Source organism: Rhinopithecus roxellana, chromosome 12 (genome assembly GCF_007565055.1).
Source record: "Rhinopithecus roxellana isolate Shanxi Qingling chromosome 12, ASM756505v1, whole genome shotgun sequence".
Lineage (NCBI taxonomy): Eukaryota > Metazoa > Chordata > Mammalia > Primates > Cercopithecidae > Rhinopithecus > Rhinopithecus roxellana.
In genome coordinates this window covers 123,368,127-123,387,410 of record NC_044560.1, presented here as the reverse complement: position 1 = coordinate 123,387,410, position 19,284 = coordinate 123,368,127, and the positions used below count along the sequence as shown (strand labels likewise).

Genomic DNA, 19,284 nt, shown 5'->3' with positions numbered 1-19,284 from the left:
AGGGCCCCTTGCTTAAAAAGTAAAGATTTCAAGATGGTGACATCAGAACATCATGGGGCCCTCTGAGCCCAGGGCCCTGTGTGACTGCATGGGTCACAAGCTCATGAGGTGGCTGCAGGAGGGAGCATGCTGTAAGGAAGTGGGCTCAAGGCAGCCCCTTGGGGTGGCTGTGTGGGTTGGTGCACATGGGTGTTCACATGGCAACTGGGACCAGCATCTCACTCTCATGTGGGCATTTGGGTGGCATCTTCCACAAGCATGGGGCAGCCGCCACCAAGTCTCTGTGGGCACCAAGCCAGCAGTGTGGCTCGGGAGACCATCTGTAGAGGGGATCTGGTGCCACTGAGCATTCAGGGGGCTGTCTGGAGTGTGAGCAAGCCGGGGAGAATGCATGTCTGGGGGTGGAGCAGGTGTGTGGAGCATCAGGTGACAGAGCATGGCTGTATGTCTGCCGGTTTGCAGTAGGTCTGTGTACAATGGCATGAGAGACAGGGAGACAGACACTCTGGGATTGTGTGGTCCAGTGCAGAAGTCAACATGTCCCAGGGGTGTGAGAGGATGTGTGTGTGCATGTGTGCTGTGAATGTGTGGGGAATGTTTGTGAGACACTGTCAGTGTGTAGGGTTGTGTATGCCTATTCCCACATGCCTTCCTGGGTGCTGGCCCTGCTGCTTTCCCTATTGTGAGGGGCTCCTAGGTGAAGACCTCTCCAACGTGCTGCAGCCCAGCCCCCAGTCCTTTATGGGGCCAGGTCCCCTCTCAGAGTGACATTCTTGCCTGCTGTGGGGTGGGCAGCCCCGCAGAGCTGCCTCCTAGGCTGCTGGGGTGATCCTGGGCCAGTGGTGTCAGGTTCCCAGTGCTGAGCCCTCCCTCTGCAACCCTCTGAGGGTCTTTGTTGGAAGTTCAGACACACTTGTCAGGGGGGCGGGCAGAAGGCCACCTCCTAATCGGCTTTCCCAGAAGCTAAAGGAGAATGAGTGATGAGGGTGGAGAGCTCCAGCCCAGAGCAGCTCTGTGGGAAAGAGATGAGGGAGGTGCCCAGCCGTAAAGGGGTCCATCCCCCAGACCCTCTCAGCAGGGGCCCCTTCCCCGAGAGCCCCTAAGGAACCAGACCCCTGAGCTGCAAGAACACTGCGGCCAAGGCCTAAGAGAAAGGGGAATTACGCGGTGCTGTGGCTCAGCCAGGCGGTGGCTCACGCCTGTAATCCCAGCACTTTGGGAAGCCAAGGCAGGTGGATCACCCAAGGTCAAGAGTACGAGACCAGCCTGGCCAACATGGTGAAACCCCGTCTCTACTAAAAATACAAAAAATTAGCCAGGAGTTGTGGTCAGTGCCTGTAGTCCCAGCAACTGGGGAGGCTGAGGCAGGAGAATCCCTTGAACCTGGAAGGTGGAGGTTGCAGTGAGCTGAGACCGCATCATTGCACTCCAGCCTGGGCAGCAAGAACAAAATTCCACCTCAAAAAAAAAAAAAAAAAAAAAAAAGAGAGAGAGAGAAAATGGGGAATTGGGGAATTTGGAGAGAAGCTTCAGGGAGCCCCCAGCCTTTCCCATTTCCCCCACCATGGGCTATCTGAGCACCAACGGCATGCTGGGCCCAGAACTGCTCAGCTTCTCAGCCTCCCCAGTGGCTTCTCCTCTTTACCTCCTCTGAGCCACCCAGGAAGCAGGCTGGACCTGGTTAAAGATTCCTATTCAACAGAAGAGGAAACTGCAGACCAAAGAGGGGTAGTTATTTGCCCTCAGTAAACAGCAAGCCAGGCTTAGCTCATCCTGGCTTCACCAGTAGCTTCCTCTTCTCTTAGTAGTCAGCGTTTCCCTGAGGTCCCATCCTCTGCTTCTCTCTGTGTAATCTCATTTAGCAACGTGGCTTCATTCACCATCTCCCTGTGACAACCATCAAGGCTAAGAGCATGGATTCTGAGGCCAGCCAGGTTCATCCCTTGGTTGGCCCGTGACTAGCTATGTGGCCCTGGGCATGTTATTTAACCACTCCATGCCTCAGTTTTCCCATTTGTAAATGAGGTTAGTAATAGTACCTACCTCATAGACTTGTGTAAGGATTAAGTGACTTCTTTTTATTAATATTATTAACTATTTTTTGAGACAGAGTCTCACTCTGTTGCCCAGGCTGGAGTGCAGTGGTGGGATCTCAGCTCACTGCAACCTCCACCTCCTGGGTTCAAGCAATTCTTCTGCCTCAGTCTCCCGAGTAGCTGGGAATACAGGTGCCTGCCACCATGCCTGGCTAATTTGTGTATTTTTAATAGAGTCAGGGTTTCATCATATTGGCCAGGCTGGTCTCAAACTCCTGACCTCATGATCTGCCCACCTCGGCCTCCCAAAGTGCTGGGATTACAGGAGTGAGCCACCATGCCCAACCAAGAGACTTCTTATGTGTAAGGTGCCAGGCAGGCACAGATAAAGTGTGTCAGCAGCAGAGACAGACCCTACCTCTTCCCTTGAGTAAATCGAAGGCAAACAAGACTACCCTGAGCTCAGGATCATTTTCGGACACTCACTCCCCTCCAACAGAGTAGGGGTATCCATCTACCCTACTGCCTGGCCAGAGACTCGAAAGTACCCTTGATCCTCCCCATCCTGCTTAAAATCACCACAGCGATTTTCCTTCCAAAATCTCTCATCAATCAGACCCCTGCTCCCCACTCTCTCTCCTAGTCCAGATGGATGCCACCCTCCTCTCGCCAGGACATGACAGATACTGGCTTCCTCTCTGATCTCCTGCCCCCAGCTCCTTCTCATGAGCCACCATGCAGCAAAAGGGGGGGTTACTAAAATATACATTGATCACCCCACTCCCTCACTGGGAATAGCTTCCAGTGCCTCCCACAGCTGTGGCCCTTGGGCTTGAGTCCAAGGTCCTTATTTCCCTCCTCATCCTCACCGGCTGGCACCACCCCCACCATCCTCAAGCCCCACCCAGACAGGTCCCTTGTTCTTTCAGGGCTCAGGGCTTTGGCAAGCTGGCTAAGTCCTGCAGCTTTCTATGAGCTATGCCTCTCCCAGGGCACCCTTCTCTTTGACTTCCTGGTGAACACGACCCATGAGACTCAGGTCAAAAGTCTCCCTCCCAAGGGGCCTTTCTGATCTCCCTAGACTGAGCTAGGGGTCCTCTTCTGTGCTCCCAAACAGATATTCTTTTTTTTTTTTTTTTTTTTTTTTTTTTTTTTTTTTTTTTTTTTTGAGACAGTCTTACTCTGTCGCCCAGGCTGGAGTACAGTAGTGAAGTGGCTCACTGCAACCTCCGCCTCGCAGGTTCAAGCAATTCTCATGCTGCAGCCTCCTGAGTAGCCGAATAGCTGGGATTACAGGCCCACACCACCACGCCTGGCTAATGTTTGTTATTTTTAGTAGAGACAGGGTTTTGCCTTGTTGGCCAGGTTGGTCTCGAACTCCTGACCCACCTTGGCCTCCCAAAATGCTGGGATTACAGGCGTGAGCCACTGCGCCTGTCCCAAGGCCTCCATTTTTTGAACACCATCTCACCCTGTGTTATATTGTTTTCCTTACTTGTTTCTATGTAGCCAGCTCCCAGCACAGGCATAGGCATACAGCAGGTGCTCTGTATATGCTGAGTGCATGAGTGATTTGAACTGCAGTGTTACCAGGGTGCCCTTTACACCAGGGAAGGTGTGTCCCTTGGGGCTGAAGTACATAGGAAACAGTCAATGGCTCAGGCCAGGGGAGGGAGCAGTGGGAGATTTGAGGCAGATATTTGATCTCTCAGCCCCTCCCAGGGAGACAGGGGACAAGGTGAAAGGGAGACGCTCCCGCCCTAATCCTCAGCCTGCTGGGGAGAGAGGAATGCGTCTGCTGGGGTGGACCTGAGAAGTGGGGAGGTCAGGGCCCGCCCCGGGAAGCCTAGCAGATAGCTCCCTGCATACATTCAGACCTGCTGGGTTCTCCTACCAGGAAATCCACAGACAGAGGAGACTGTCACCTCCCCCAAATCTCCACCAGGTGCGTGCACCACCTCTTCTGGCTCTCGGCCCTGCACAGGCACTCTGGAGCACCGGGGAAGAAGATGGAGCCAAAGCAGCCACAACTGAGTAGAGATCTCTTGTCTTCTTTTTCTTGAAAGGCAGCCGGAGGGACCAGGGTTTCACAGCAAGAACTTCCTGGCTGTGCATTTTTTCTGTATGTATTGCCTGTATGTACAGTCTCGCCGTCTATCTCGCGCTATCTCTCCTGAGCATGGTGAATGTGCTCATACACACACAGGTGCAAGCAGACACTTAGGAATTCACAGCACAGGTTCTCAGACCTGCAGCTAGACTTGTAATAACACAGACACACCACAGCACACCGTGGCAGAAAGCCCTTCTTCATCCTCTGCTTGCTCACCTCTGAGGACAGAGCCCTTTCCACTGGAAAACAGCTCTGGCTGTAAATCCAACTGTCTCTACTTAGCACTCCCCTTTGGCCCTGGCTTACTTGCAGTTTTCCTCAGAATCCCCTGCCTCTCTGTCCTGCAGACCCATCCATCTCCCAGGCTACCCTGAATACTCCCAGGCATTGCTTGTCCCGGGTGTCCCATGTCCCAGGTTACTCTGCCACTTGTGTTTGGGTGAGGTCCAAACAGCCTAGAGAAGATGGAACCCTCCCCCATTATCTGCTCCCTTGCAGCCACACCAGAGTGGCATCCTGACTGCAGATTAGTAAGGGTCACAGAGAGAGCTACACAGTCAGTGTGACAATGGCCAATAGTGCAGTAGGTCCGCCTCCATCCCCACTGGCCATGGCATCAGAGGGGCAGTGAACAGACCTGGAGACACTGCCTGCTCAGGCTACTGCAGGCATCTCTGGGAATGAACATGGACTGAGGTCTGAGCTGCTGGGTTCTCTTTTATTCGCCAAGACAAAAAACAGGTCACAACATCACAGGGAATAAGACTGACGGACAGATACACAGAGTGTCATGCTGCACTACACAGGGGGCAGGCGAGGGGACAAGCAGGGGTGAATTAAGTCTTGTTATTTTCAACTAACAGAATAAATAAGTACAGTACACAGTGTTTTTGCCATGGGCTGGCACAACCTCTAAGCACAAATGGTCACAAAACAGCCGGTTTGGAAAGCAGTCTGTAGAGCCCATCAGCCTTGGAGTTGGGGTGGGGACCCAAGCCCCTGGACCATGCTCTGGGGGAGTGAGGAAGCAGGGAAAGGGAGACTCAGGCAGGAGGGAGTGGCCAGGTATGAGGCATTCTGGAAGGGACAGTCAGAGCTTGAGCCTCTGGCTTTCAGGCCCAGGTTGGCCCAGCAGGCCTGGTAGGGGCTCCAGTATCAGGTGTGGTGGGCCTGTACCCTCTGCCCACCAGAAGGGATGCACGGTGCCGCTTACAAGTGTGCTCGGAGGAGACGCACGGTGCCGCTTACCAGTGTGCTTGGAGGAGACACAGGTGTGCTCTCCTGTTGCTCTCTAGCTGCTTTCAGTACCCAAGGCTGGTGCCCTAAACTTGAGATCCCTCTGAGGGCAGGGACTGCAGGTACCTTCCCTGCCTTCTCTGGGTTTGTAGATTTGGGTCAATTGAATGGGACAAGTGTTAACAAACATCTGAGGGAAACTGGGCTGCTCCAAAGGTGGGCCTGCCTCTGGCCATGACAGAACATCACCCCTTAGGAGGTCAGGGGAGGCTTCCTGGAGGAGGCAGTGATATCTAGGGCTGTTGGATTCCAAGGCCTACTGACAATCACTTGTACCCAGGAACTGACAAAAAGCTTTGGCCTAAAAGCAGCTAGGAAGCTTCCCATATCTATCCAGATGATTATTTTTTGTTTTAGAAACGGAACTTCCTGGGGCTAATCCCAGAGAACAGTTGATGGGCCATTGGCCACAGAACCCCTCCCAAACCAAAAACCTCCTCTGTCACTCCTGGAATCCGCCAACCTCCCACAGCGCTGCCTAAGTCTCTCCTCTGATGCCCTCATGGCTGGTGGATTCCTCTTCCAAACTCCAGACCCCAGCAAGACACTTGAGGATTTGGAAACCCTCAACTGCCTGTCTTGCTGCTTGCCACATGTAGGTGAGGTCTTTAACCTGGATTCCAGGCCCCTTAGCCCCACCTCTCATGAAGTCAGCCACCCCCTTCCCATGGTCTACTGAGTCTCATCTCTGTTGCTTTGTTCAAACGGTTCTCCTGGCCTGGACTACCATCTCCCTCACTTTTTTTCCTGTGCAAAGCCGTCTCCATCTGCCCCAGCCTAGGCTGACCCCCTCAAGGGTGATGAGCATTGACTTCTCTGCAAACCGATCCTACCAGGACACCAACAGAACCTCTCTCTTCCCACTGGGAGAGGAGACAAGCCTTAGCAATCTTTACCCTGGCTTTCAGATCAACTTCTTTAAGCAGGGGTTGAAGTGTTCAATAGTGAGCCACCAAGAGTTGGGGAGCATGAGCAAGAATCTGTCTAAGCCATCCCCTCCCACTGCCCAGAGGCCCTGAGACCATGCAAAGGTATAAAAATGTGGTGACCCCAGAGTCTGGCACTGGAACTCCAGACCAAATCCAGATTGTCTGAACTAGAGGGGACCCATTATGCTTATGGGGAAACTGAGGCAGTGTCTACAGAAAGGCTTGTGTGTACAACACCCCTTGCTCCACAGCAAGGCAATGGTAACTTCCTACTTCATACATTGTGCTTGTGAGAACCTTCTGTTGTTGTCAATTTACCTAAAAACTTCTGTCCTGCAAGGTTGTGAGCAAAAATGCAGAATGTAGAGCTGGCTAGGACCTTACAGGCCATCTAACCCAGACAGGGAAACAGACCCAGAAAGGCTACATGCTTGCCCAAAGTCACACAGCATTTTTTTTTTTTTTAGATGGAGTCTCTGTTGCCCAGGCTAGAGGGCAGTGGTATGACCTCGGCTCACTACAACCTCCACCTCCCAGGTTCCAGCAATCCTCCCACCTCAGCCTCCCAAGTAGCTGGGATTACAGGCACGTGCCACCAGGCCCGGCTAATTTGTGTATTATTATTAGTTTCACATGTTGGCCAGGCTGGTCTCGAACTCCTGACCTCAGGTGATTGCCTGCCTCGGCCTCCCAAAGTGCTGGGATTACAGGTGTGAACCACTGTGCCCAGCCGGTCACACAGCTTTGAAAGGGAGTTTGCTGAGCTGGGTTTCCTGGCTATGAACAGTAACACAGTTTTCCATTCCAGTGACTAGTTGGAGAGAAGCCCTTACTTCCATAATCGGCTCTGGGACAGGAAGCCTGCAGAAGCCTGAGCCTATGTGTTGCTAAATGCTTTGCATGCACTGTGCTCAGGAGCAGAGATCAACCTTCACTCCTGGTCAGCCATACTCCTGCCATGCACAGTACCTGCTGAACGTGGAGGCTGGGCTTGTAGGAGAGGAGCACCAGTCCTGCTGTCTCTGAGAGCACCTCTTCCCCTGCTGCCGCTCACCAACCAGGGAAGTCTCACCGAAGAGAGCTCTAGAGCCCTGTGGTCAGTCCTGGCTGAACTCTGACACCAGGCCTCTGTCTTTGGAGGACTTACAGGCAGGAATGCTGGCCATTCTACTGCCTTCCCAGCCTGACTACTGCCTCCTTAATCTTGGGGATGAGGACATCAAAACTGAGAAGACAGAAGAGAAAGTAATTCATGACACCTTCTAGATGCCAGCCTGGGCAAGGGTGGGAGTGGGAGCCAGTGCTACCTCTTGCCTGCAGTTCCAGATCCCCAGGGTCTGCAGCTAGGGCCTTGTTGCTTCTATCTGGCATGGAAAGGAACAGCTTCCCAGAGAGGCCGCAGGTGCAGGGAGGAGACAGGCAGGCAGGGCAGAAGGGAGGGAATAGAAGGAGAGCAACGGGAAGCAGCAAAATTACTAAAACCAAAACCAGCCACAACCCCAAACAAAATATAGCTCAAGAACTGACGATACCAACACAGCCAGCACCAAAGGAAGAAACCAGGGGCAGCAGGAGAGACAGGGAGAAAGACCAAGGGTGGAGAATACAGAGGCTGGGCTGAGACGGGGGCAGGGACCAGGACAGAGACAGAAAGAGGGAGATCAAGGGAAGAAGGAAGGAGAGAGGAGAAAGAGAAGGTATGGCTGGAGTAAGCCACAGAGGCTGCAGGGAGGGGTGGCAGGGAAGAAGAGATGGGAGTGGGGCAGGGGGCTTGGGGCAGGCAGGTGCCTGAAAATATAGCTTTATATATTTATATTTATATCTCACATTCCACACATAGACTTACTAAGGGGCAGAAGGGGAGGGAGAAAAGGCAGGAGGCGGTATTGAGATGGGGGTCTAGCCAGGGAGAGCCTCTCACTTTCCCAAGGGAAGCTTGGGGCACCCTAGCCCCTGACCTCCTCCCTATTCGGCCTTCATGGGGTCCAGGCAGGGCCATGCAGAGGGTGTGTAGGTGTGGGCTTCACCTCAGGCTGGGGAAGCGGAGCAGGGAACAGGACACCAGGCCCTAGGATCCCTGTGCTCATGGAGTTAACTCCTCGAGAGCCACCTAGGGATAACCACAGGGCTAGGAGGGGACACCTAAGACCCCTGGCTGGGTTGGAGGCCAGACAGTCAGTTGGGCAGCGTATCGAGTCCCAGGGAGGCCGCGTGCTGCTTGGCCCGGAGCCGCAGGTTCTCGATGCTTGTGGTTTTACTGTTCAGGGTAGCTGATGCAGGAGCCAGGCCTGCTGGGGGTGCAGGGAGCAGAGGGGACCCCCACACACCCTGGTGGGCAGCAGCGGCTGCTGACAGGGACTGGTAGTAGGACTGGCAGTGCAGTGAGCCCAGCGGGGCCATGTTGACGCCCAGGTAGGGCACAGCAGCAGCCGCCGCGGCAGCGGCAGGGGCCGGACCCCCTACTTCGAAGGATGAGTAGTGCACCAGGTTGTTGGTGGCCGCCATGTGCTGGCGGAATTGCTCCTGCAGACGGAAGAGGCTCAGCGGGGATGAGGAATAGGAGTGGGAGGGGCCCAGGAGGCCACCCCCTGGGGCCGCAGGAGTGATGGTCAGGCTGCCTGGGGAATCTGCAAGCAGAGAACGCAAGAACAAAGCCCTCAGGACAAGGGCATTGGTCTGCCAGGAGAGGTGCACTCAGCCTTCTCACCCCCTTGGCACTACAGACAAGACAGGCTTCAGCTGAAACCACATCCATCCCATCTCAGTCAGGGCATCCCCTGAAGCAAGGGTCTGAATCCTAGGAGAAAGGGACCCAGGCTTCCTGGGAAAGCTCCAGGGACCCTGCCAAGGCCCCCATGTCTGTCTCTTTTTCTTTTCAAGGGCTGTAACTTCCCCCTCCCCCACGCTGCCCAGAGCTCCCATTCCTTCACTCCAACTTTCAGCTCACAGCCCCTGTACCCTCCCTGCTGGACTTAGGGTTTGTGTTTGAGATATGCCTCATGCCAGAGCTCTGTTCCTTCAGAAATGTGCCCGGAGTCTCTGCTGCACGTGGGAATCTCTGGTACTAATATGGTGTGCACCAGGACATCCGATTGGTTGTTAAAATATTGGAATACTTCCAAATGGTTGATAAATAATTTTTGCCCTGAGCTCCCGCCGTATCCCTCCCCTGCTACCCAGCCTGTCCCTCAGAACCCCCTGGACCTTCCCACGGCTCTGCAACTAAAGGGTGAAGACCTGGCCCAGGCCTGCTGTGGTTAGTCCCTTCTGATGGGCCATGCCCCTCAGGGGCAGTTGATTACTCGCCTCTGACTGACTCCACATGCTCAGGGACCCCAGACCCCAACCCTCCCATGGCATCCCTCAGACCTCACCTGCCTTGGGGCTGCCCCTCTTGCAGCCCAGCCCCTTGCTCTCAGCCCCAGGGCTCTTCTCAGTTTTGGGGTCCTCAGCCCCTGCCCGGGGGTCCTCCTCACGGTCCAGCTGATCCTCGGGGGCTGACTCACTGGCTGACTGCTCAGACAGACTCAGGTGAAGTTCAGCAGGGGGGTCGCTGCCAGGCAGGCGTGGGGGCTGGTCAGTGTCCAGCTGGGTATCCGGAGTGGGGGCCTCTGCCTTGTCTTCCCCATGGGAGCCCTCAGCCTCCTTCTGCTTCTGGAGCTGTTCCTTCTGCAGGCTACGCTGCTTCTTCCGGAACTTGGCCCGGCGGTTCTTGAACCACACCTGAGGACAGGAAAGGGGCAGTCCAAGGTGGGCAAGAAAGAAGTAGGGTTGGTGTGGAGCAGGGTGCTCTGGGAGAGGATGTGTGTGATAACATCCCCCCACCCCTCTAGGGAACACACACCTTCCGTCCCTTCCCAAACTCCCCTCCTATCACTGAAGGCTTTGATGGAGAGATCAGTTGCACCTTGGCACAGGGATGACATGCTGGCTCCTGGACAAGGGGCCAGACTGATGGGTTGGTGTTTGTCTGTAAGGCCTAGTTAGGAGAGTTGGGCCTTACCTGCACCCGGGCCTCAGGCAGGTTGGTGCACATGGCCAGCCTCTCACGCATCACCACATCTGGGTAGTGAGTCTTCTGGAAGGTCTTTTCCAGGGCTTCGAGCTGCTGAGCTGTGAACGCTGTGCGGCTGCGACGTTGTTTGCGGTGCTGGGAACCATAACGGGCCTCCAAGATGATGTCTTGAAATGTACAGCCGTTGGAGGGCAAGGAGAGGGGGCCCATTTAATTATGGGAAATAGCTTTGAATCTTATCCTGCTCTGACCCACTGTGGACACCCAGGCTGCTGCCAGAGCTGGCCTTGGTCCCTTGCCCTTAGAAATCACCCATCCCCTCTCCATGTGGCTGTGGGCTTTCAAGTTCTCTCCACCCCATTATGCACTCTCAGGACCACAGAAGTCTAACTCAACTCCACAAATGGCTGTCAGGCATGATTGAGGGGGGTCTTCATTATTTGGCATTGGGAGTGGTAGGTGGGTATTGCCCTAAGATGGATACTATGAGTGTATTTTGAGACTCCATGATGCTAATAATCTGTAAGTCCATATCACAAGAATTCTAAGACCCTATAGCCCTTAGATTCTGAATACTAAGACTTCTTTAGCATCAGAGTACTGGTCCCTGCCCATGAGAAGCCAGGCTGGGCTGGTACCCATCTCAAGGTCTAGTCAAGGGAGGACTGACTAGGCAGACAGAATTTACCAGCACTTGATTCTCTGTCCTCTGCTTGTAAACCTCCTCATCCCAACTGGCCTAGAGTCTCTGATGGCAGGGACTGAGGCTCCTGCTCTTCTGTTTCCTGAACAGAGACCTTGGCTAGGGGGTAAGAGCAGAGCGGGGAGGGCAGGGGCGTCAGGGCTCACATCTCAGGTAAGGCTTGTTGCCCTCAGTCTTGACCCTTGTGGCTGCGTCCCCAAAGACAGAAGGACCACTGTGGGCTTGGAGGGGAGACAGGACTATGGACCATCCATTCCATCGTCCTGTCCATATGTCTGGTAACATGATAACCACCCAGGATAAGTGTCTGCATAGGGCCAGGGTCTAGCCTCCATCCTGGGGTCTAGCCTTCAGCCCTTTCGCTTGACTAGCCCCTGGAAGATAGACAGTAACCTCTCTCCTCACTGCCTCCCATCATGTCATAAGTGGATCCTGCCCTGTCTGTGCTGAAGGGAACTTGAGTAATCTCAGCCTCTGCAAAGGGATGCCAGAGTCCTTCCCCTGCCCTCCAAGGAATGAGAAGTCATCCACAACACCCTAAATAGGAAGAGGCAGCCTGGCACAGTGGCTCACGCCTATAATCCCAGCACTTTGGGCAGGTGGATCACCCGAGGTCAGGAGTTTGAGACCAGCTTGGCCAACATGGTGAAACACTGTCTTTCTACCAAAAATACAAAAAATTAGCTGGGCATGGTGGTGGGCCCCTATAATCCCAGCTACTCGGGAGGCTGAGGCAGGAGAATCGCTTGAACCCGGGAGGTGGAGGTTGCAGTGATCCAAGATGGCACCATTGCACTCCAGCCTGGTCAACAAGATCGATACTCCATCCTTCTCTACTAAAAAAATACAAAAAACTAGCCAGGCGAGGTGGCGGGCGCCTGTAGCCCCAGCTACTCGGGAGGCTGAGGCAGGAGAATGGCATAAACCCGGGAGGCGGAGCTTGCAGCGAGCTGAGATCCAGCCATTGCACTCCAGCCTGGGCGACAGAGCGAGACTCCGTCTCAACAACAAAAAAAAATTCCATCCCAAAAAGATAAAAAAAAAAAAATAGGAAGAGGCAACTGGGTATCCAGGAAGCCCCAGACTTTGAGATACTTCTTCTTCAGTTTAAAAAGGGAGTCCTGAACCCCTCTCAGATGGACCTTAATCCTAGGCCTGACTCAGCCCTGAGCTCATGCTGGTCATCCTGGGGCAGGGGAAGGAGTGGGGACTGCTCTGTCAGCCCCATCCTGGTTGGGGGAGGAACAACAACTCAGCATCCTACTGCTGGCTCCAGGGACTGCAAGGGTGGCGGGGGTGGTGGTGGGGGTGTAGGTGTCACAGGGAAGCCAGGCTCTCTAAACTGTGGGCAGAGCCTCTGCTGGAAGGCAAGGCCTCCATACAAAGGCTCACCTGGAGTTCATGTCCTTCCTTCTTAAGAATTAGAGAGTTGGGGGGTGGGCTGAACACCCCAGTTCCTCTGCCTCCACCAGCGGACATGAGCCCCTGTCCCTGACACCTCTCTGTGCTCTGGTCCTTGGGTCCTGGAATACTGTCAGGAGCTGATGTCACCACGAGGTTGTGCACAGGACTGTATCCAACATCCCCACACTAGGAACTAATGCCTCCACACCGGTTGGGAGAAACTTATCCACTGAGTTCTGCCCAGAGGCCTGGCAGTGTCAAAAGAAGTAAGACTGGCCATGCCCTCCCTGCCAGGCCAGTGCTGCTACCCAGCTGGAGATCTCATCCCATTTCTGTGCCTTTGCTCATGTTGGCCTTTTTGAGGCCTGGTTCCTGCCCCTGTGGCCTTCAGAAAGCTCTGCCTGACTACCCCAGCTGATCCTGCTGCTCTGAGCTGCCCCCGCATTTGACCCTGGGCACCCTCCTGTTGTGCCCTCTCATGGGTCATGGGCACCCGTTCTCCCTAGGAGTTCCCTGAAGTTTTCTGAGGCCTGCCTGGCACAGGGCTGGGCCCATGTGGGTTTACCAGCTGCTCAAGCCTGGGCCTGGGACAGGATGGGTTGGGTGGCACCACTTCCCAGGAAATCAAACTCCTCATCTATGTCACTGAATCCTTTTCTCACCCACCGAGAGGCAATAGTCAGTAGAACCAGGTGTGGGGGGACCAGGTTGCCGGTCCCTCATAGGCATATATGGGTACTTACCTTAGGCTTTGGGTAATAATGATCTCTGAGCACCTACCAGGCTCTGCTGAATACTTTGCATATGTTATCACAAATCACCTCCCAACCACCCTAGGGGATGGGCATGGCCATTTTCTCCTTTTTATAAAAGGAGAAACTGAGGCTTAGAGAAGAGAGCTGAGTGGGAAAGTCCCATGCTGATTTCAAGTCTAGGACTCCAAAGCTCATATTTTTAGCCATGTTACGTTCCAACACCACTTGGCCCAGATTTAGCCTCTCTGAGTCTCCGTTTCCTTGTCCATAAAATGGAAATAGTAACCTCTCCACATGGGGATTGGATGATTTGATGCACACAGAAAGAGAGAGACTCCCACAGTGCCTAACTCACAGTTGATGTCAGAACATAGAAGCTGTTATTTACAATCCCTGTGCCTGAACTCTCCTTGCCTGAGCATTCCAGGCTCTTCCAGCTACTTCCCAGCCATAATACTCTGGACTAGTCCCTTACCCTCCTACCTCATTTCTTCTTCTGTGAGATAGGGCTAATGAATGCCTCCCTCACAGGACTGTTATGAGAATTTGAAAGCGTAGGGTAGCTCCAGCGCCCTGAACAGTGCTGGCAAACAAAAGGCGCTCTGGATATACACGCATAGTTTTGAATTGACATCTCTCTGTGTTGCTAAGTGACCTGAGTCTTTTTGAGCTGCCTAAAACAAGCTTGGCCAGTGCTCTCTCTCCTCTTTGCCTTCCAGAGCCTCCTCCCCCAACCCCCACAGTCCTGTCCCCACAGTCCAGTCCTCAGGGCTCTTACCAGCCAGGCGCTCAGCCAATGTAAGCGCATGCACCGAAGGCCGGTAGTCGGGGGCGTGCTGGGCCTGCTGGGCTGCCTGCTGGTGCAGGTTGTACATGGCGCTGAGTGAGTTCATGGCGTGCAGCGAGTAGCCGTTCACCCCGTAGTGCTGCATGGCGGCATTTATCTACAGACGGAAGACGGAGAGGGGACATGAGGCAGGCCTTTCAGACTCTGCCCTCAGGGAGACCCACCCCCAGTCCAGACCCTGAATGCCCACCTTCTGATGGGTCAGAAGCTCTCTCCATCGGAAAGGAGCCTGTCTTGCCCCTGGCTTACCGTGTGGGGGTTCCTGCATCCACTCCTTCATTCACTCACTCATTCACTGATTCACTCAGCAGGGCCAGTGTGGGTTTAGGGCTCTGGGTTCTAGAGTTAGACTGCCCAGGGCAGGCTGAAACCTCAACTCCACCACTCAGGAGCTTTGTGGCTTTGGGCATGTCACTTAACTTCTCTGACCCACAGTTTCTCTATCTGCAACATGGGGTTAATGATAGTGCCTATCTCATAGCGTTGCTGCAAGGAGTCAGAGAAGCCTTTACAAAGGACTGGATCATAGTATGTGCTCAAAAGTGTTAGTCACTGTGATTTACAAATTCATTTGCTACTTCATGCAATCATCTCTTCTTTCAATTACTGAGGCACTTACTCATTTTTACCTTCATTGATTCACTCACACACTTATCACTTATTCAACCAATACCCATTGAGGCCCACTTGGGGCCAAGACCAGAGCTAGATTCCCCACTGAGGCATTTGCTTCGAAATGAGATAAACCCGGGGCCGGGCATGGCGGCTCATGCTTGTAATCCCAACACTTTGGGAGGCCGAGGTGGGTGGATCACCTGAGGTCAGGAGTTCAAGACCAGCCTGGCCAACATGGTGAAACCTCGTGTCTACTAAAAATACAAAAATTAGCTGGGCATGGTGGCACATTCCTGTAATTCCAGCTACTTGGGAGGTGGGAGGCTGAGGCAGGAGAATCGCTTGAACCTGGGAGGCGGAGGTTGCAGGCAGCCGAGATCGCACCACTGCACACTCTAGCCTGGGTAACAGAGCGAGACCCTGTCTCCAAAAAAAAAAACAAAAAAAAAAGAAATGAGATAAACCCTAAGGTCCTGCACAAACGTAAGAATACTGTTGTTATGACTGTCATACATTCACTGCCATTACCTCCCTTTATTCTCACCATATCTCCAAGAAGCAAGCAGGCCAAGAATGAGAGCCCCAACTGCAGTTGAGTCTACTGAGGCTCAGAGAAAGAACAGTGACAAGTCAAAGCCACACAGCCAGTCCAGGGCCTGCCCACTCCACATTTCTGCAACCTTATTCTGTCATGGCCAATTGTTCCAAGGAAATATTCCATTCATCAGAGAAGACATCCATCCTACTGAGACGGCTCCAGCCTCAGCAAGAGGCTGCCAAGGTCCCATCCAGACCCTCACCTACCTGCAGCAGTGTGAAATGTCATTTTTGGAATTGACTCCACATCTGGAGTCTCCCCAAAACATAAAAGTGTTTCCTATTTCCCAAGTGTGAGAGGTGAAAAGGGAAGGCTGGGGCAATAGTAGATCCATTTGATAAAAGGAAGACATATGCAGGTATCTCAGCTCCTCACTGAAACAGACACAGGCTATACATAATCAAACATCCACAGCATACACACAAACACACACAGTTGCACGCAAGCACACGCATGTTTCATGCAAAAATACACGTACACAAACATTCTTGGCAAGGCATTCACAGAAGCCTCCCTATTCACAGACACAAACTGAATGTCTTTTCCCACAGTTCTACACACAGACATGCTCACAGATATCTATTCATGCAGCAGAGACATCTACACACAAACATTACACTCACACACATCCATTCGTATATTACACATATTCATCCAACACGTATTTTTTAAGCACCCACTTATTAAATAGCAAAGTCCCTAACTTCGTGGAATTTACATTCCTGGATAGGGGGATGTATAACAATGAATAAAAATATATGTACTAATGTCAGACTGGAATACAGACTGAAGAAAAATAAGGCAGAGGAGGAGAATGACAAGAGGGAAAGGAGAGATTGTTTTAGAACATGTGGTCAGGAAAGGGCTCTCCGACATTTGAGCAGAAACTTGAGTCAGTCATGTGGAGATCTCAGGAAAGGCTTTCCAGGCAGAAGGAACAGCAAGGGCAAAGGCCCTGAGGCATGGACAAGCCTGTGTGTGTAGAACAGCAAGAAAACCAGGGTGGCTGGAGCACAGACGGAGGGAGCAGATGAAGGAGACAAGGTTGGAGGGAGAGGGGTCGCTAGCCAGAGGGCTCCACGACCCATTGTAATCCCACGGCCCAATGGAAATCCCATCTGGATTTTATCCTGAGTGTGATGGGAAGCCCCTGGAGGGTCTTGAGGGGAGTAACATAATATAATCTGGATTTTTTGTTTTGTTTCATTTATTTCTGAGACACGGTCTCGCTGTGTCTCCCAGACTGAAGTGCAGTGCTGCAATCTTGGCTCACCACAGCCTCAGTCTCTGGGGCTCAGGCAATTCTCCCATCTCAGCCTCCTGGGTGTGATGGGACTACAGGTGTGCACCATCATGCTGGGATTATTTATTTATTTATTTATTTATTTATTTATTTATCTATTTATTTTTAGAGACAGGGTCTCACTATGTTGCCCAGGCTGGTCTCAGACTCCTGGGTTCAAGCAATCCTCCTGCCTTGGCCTCTCAAAGTGCTGGAATTACAGGCTTGAACCACCACACCTGGCCTATGATTTGTTTTTAAAAGCTCATTTTGGCTGCTATATAGAGAACAAACTGCAGAGATGCAAGAAGAAAAGCGGAGAGACCAGGCCACTAGGACACCACAGAAGTCCAGGCTAGTGACCATGCTGCCTTCACTAGAGTGGGAGGAGGTGCCGAAAATGGTCAGATTCTGGTAGTTTGAAGGTAGAATCAGCATGATTGCTGATAGCTTAGTTATAAGATGTGAGGAAAAGAGGGCAATAAAGAAAATAGGATAACTCAAGTTTCCATCCTGAACAGCTGAGTGAAGATGGGTCTTTTCCTAAATGAAGAGCATTGAGTTGGAGAAGCAGATCTGGGGAGGGAGAGAATGGAAACCAAGGTTTTGGGGGACATGACAAGAATGACTGACATATGAATTCAACTTCCAAGTAAGCATATGTTGAATTGGCTGTTGGATATAGGAGTCTGGAGCTGAAGGCTAGATTTACAGATTTCTGAGTCAGCATTCACACATTAACTTCCTCCAACGACATTCCCTTGCAGAAGCCCACTCCACACACTATGACCAACCTCAAGGCAGAAAGCTAAGAGAAAAGAGTAATAGACATGGTGAGATGAAGAATTTACACCTCAGTATAACAGAATATACCATAAACAAAGCTAAAAGGCAAACAACAAATTTGGAAAAATATCTGTTATATACTGTATGTGACGTAGAGGAATTCATAAAAAATAAATAGCACAAACCAAATAAAAGGCTATATCCATAATATACAAAGAACTCTTACTTAGGAATAAAAAAATAAAGCTGAGTGTGGTAGCACACACCTGTAGTCCCAGCTACTCAGGAGGCTAAAGTGAGGGGATCACTTGAGCCCAGGAGTTTGAATTCAGCCTGGGCAACATAGCAAGACCCCATCTCTAAATGAATAAATAAATAAAAAGATGGTCACCTTAGTAAAAGATAGGCTAAGTAAATGAAGAAACAACTCATTAAAGAAGAAATACAAATAGCCAACCGACATGACAAAAAGCTCAGCCTTATTTACAACCAAAGAAAGAAAAAGGCTGGGCGCAGTGGCTTATGCCTATAATCCCAGCACTTTGAGATCACTTGAGGTCAGTGTTCAAGACCAGCCTGGCCAATATGGTGAAACCCCGCCTCTACTAATAAATACAAAATATTAGCCAGGTGTGGTGACCCACGCCTGTAATCCCAGCTACTCGGGAGGCTGGGGCAGGAGAATCACTTGAACCCGGGAGGTGGAGGTTGCAGAGACCCGAGATCATGTCACCGCACTCCAGCCTGGGCAACAGAGTGAAACGATGTCAAGAAAGAAAAGAAAGAGAGAAAGAGAGAAAGAAAGAAAGAGGGACGGGCGCAGTGGCTCAAGCCTGTAATCCCAGCACTTTGGGAGGCCGAGACGGGTGGATCACAAGGTCAGGAGATCGAGACCATCCTGGCTAACACGGTGACACCCCGTCTCTACTAAAAATACAAAAGAAAAAACTAGCCAGGCGAGGTGGCGGGCGCCTGTAGTCCCAGCTACTCGGGAGGCTGAGGCAGGAGAATGGCGGGAACCCGGGAGGCGGAGCTTGCAGTAAGCTGAGATCCAGCCACTGCACTCCAGCCTGTGCCACAGAGCGAGACTCTGTCTCAAAAAAAAAAAAAAAGAGAGAGAGAGAGAGAGGGAGAGAGGGAGGGAGAGAGGGAGAGAGGGAGGGAGGGAGAGAGGGAGGGAGGGAGGAAGGAAGGAAGGAAGGAAGGAAGGAAGGAAGGAAGGAAGGAAGGAAGGAAGGAAGGAAGTTAGTTCGGTCATTGTTTACCAATCAAATCAGCAAATATAAAGAAAAATTATTACACGGGGTTATCTAGGGGAATGGGAGATGGTCCTTCTCCTACTTGATGGCAGAAGAGCTATTTACTCCTTACATCAAAATCCTTTAGAGAGTACATGGTCTTTGACCCAACAATTCCATTTCTAGAAATGTACCCTTCAAGTATGCAGAGATATGTGTATGCACATATTTATCACAGCAGTGCCTGTGATGGCAAACAATTGAAAACCTAACTGTCCATCGAGAGAGGATTAGTTTAGCAAATGAGGGGACAGGTATTCCCACAGTGGAATACGGCACCGCAATTTAAAACAATGATGTGTATCTGTATGTGCTGATGTTCACAATATACCATTGAGTGGGGGAAATAGGTAACAAAGCAGTATGCATGATATGATCCCATTTTTGTAATGTATGTATAAATATGCATAGAAAAAAGTCTGGAAGGTTATACCCTGAAATGTTAACAGAGGTTATCTCTGGGAGATAGCAAATGGGATTACAGGTGATTTTCACATTTATATTATTTCTTTCTTTCTTTTTTTTGGGGGGGCGGGTAGGGGCTGGGGGGAGGTATCCATGTCTCTCGCTGGATATGAGGATGAAACCAGGCTCCAGAGTGTCACAA

The 19,284-nt window shown here is 51.9% G+C and overlaps 1 protein-coding gene across 2 annotated transcripts; it reads right to left on the bottom strand.

The window, feature by feature from the left end:
• Positions 1-6,839: 6,839 nt before the first annotated feature.
• DMBX1 (diencephalon/mesencephalon homeobox 1) lies at positions 6,840-14,186 on the bottom strand. 2 transcript variants are annotated; one of them, XM_010363023.1, is made up of 4 exons: positions 14,030-14,186; positions 10,378-10,556; positions 9,749-10,097; positions 6,840-9,001 (listed from the first exon to the last, which is right to left on the bottom strand). In XM_010363023.1, the coding sequence occupies exons 1-4, from the start codon at positions 14,181-14,183 to the stop codon at positions 8,550-8,552; spliced, it is 1,134 nt and encodes a 377-aa protein (XP_010361325.1). In that variant the 5' UTR covers positions 14,184-14,186; the 3' UTR covers positions 6,840-8,549. The 2 variants fall into 2 exon arrangements, with proteins under 2 accessions (XP_010361325.1, XP_010361324.1); XM_010363022.1 differs by having other exon boundaries at positions 8,550-9,001; positions 10,378-10,573; positions 14,032-14,183.
• Positions 14,187-19,284: the final 5,098 nt, after the last annotated feature.

Coding starts and splice junctions, on each gene's coding strand:
- DMBX1 (XM_010363022.1), bottom strand. CDS start 14,183: ATGCAGCACTACGGGGTGAACGGCTACTCGCTGCACGCCATGAACTCA. Junction 10,574..14,031: donor ACATTGGCTGAGCGCCTGGC/TGGTAAGAGCCC, acceptor CTTGCCCTCCAA/CGGCTGTACATTTCAAGACA. Junction 9,002..9,748: donor GAGGGGCAGCCCCAAGGCAG/GTGAGGTCTGAG, acceptor CTCTGCTTGCAG/ATTCCCCAGGCAGCCTGACC.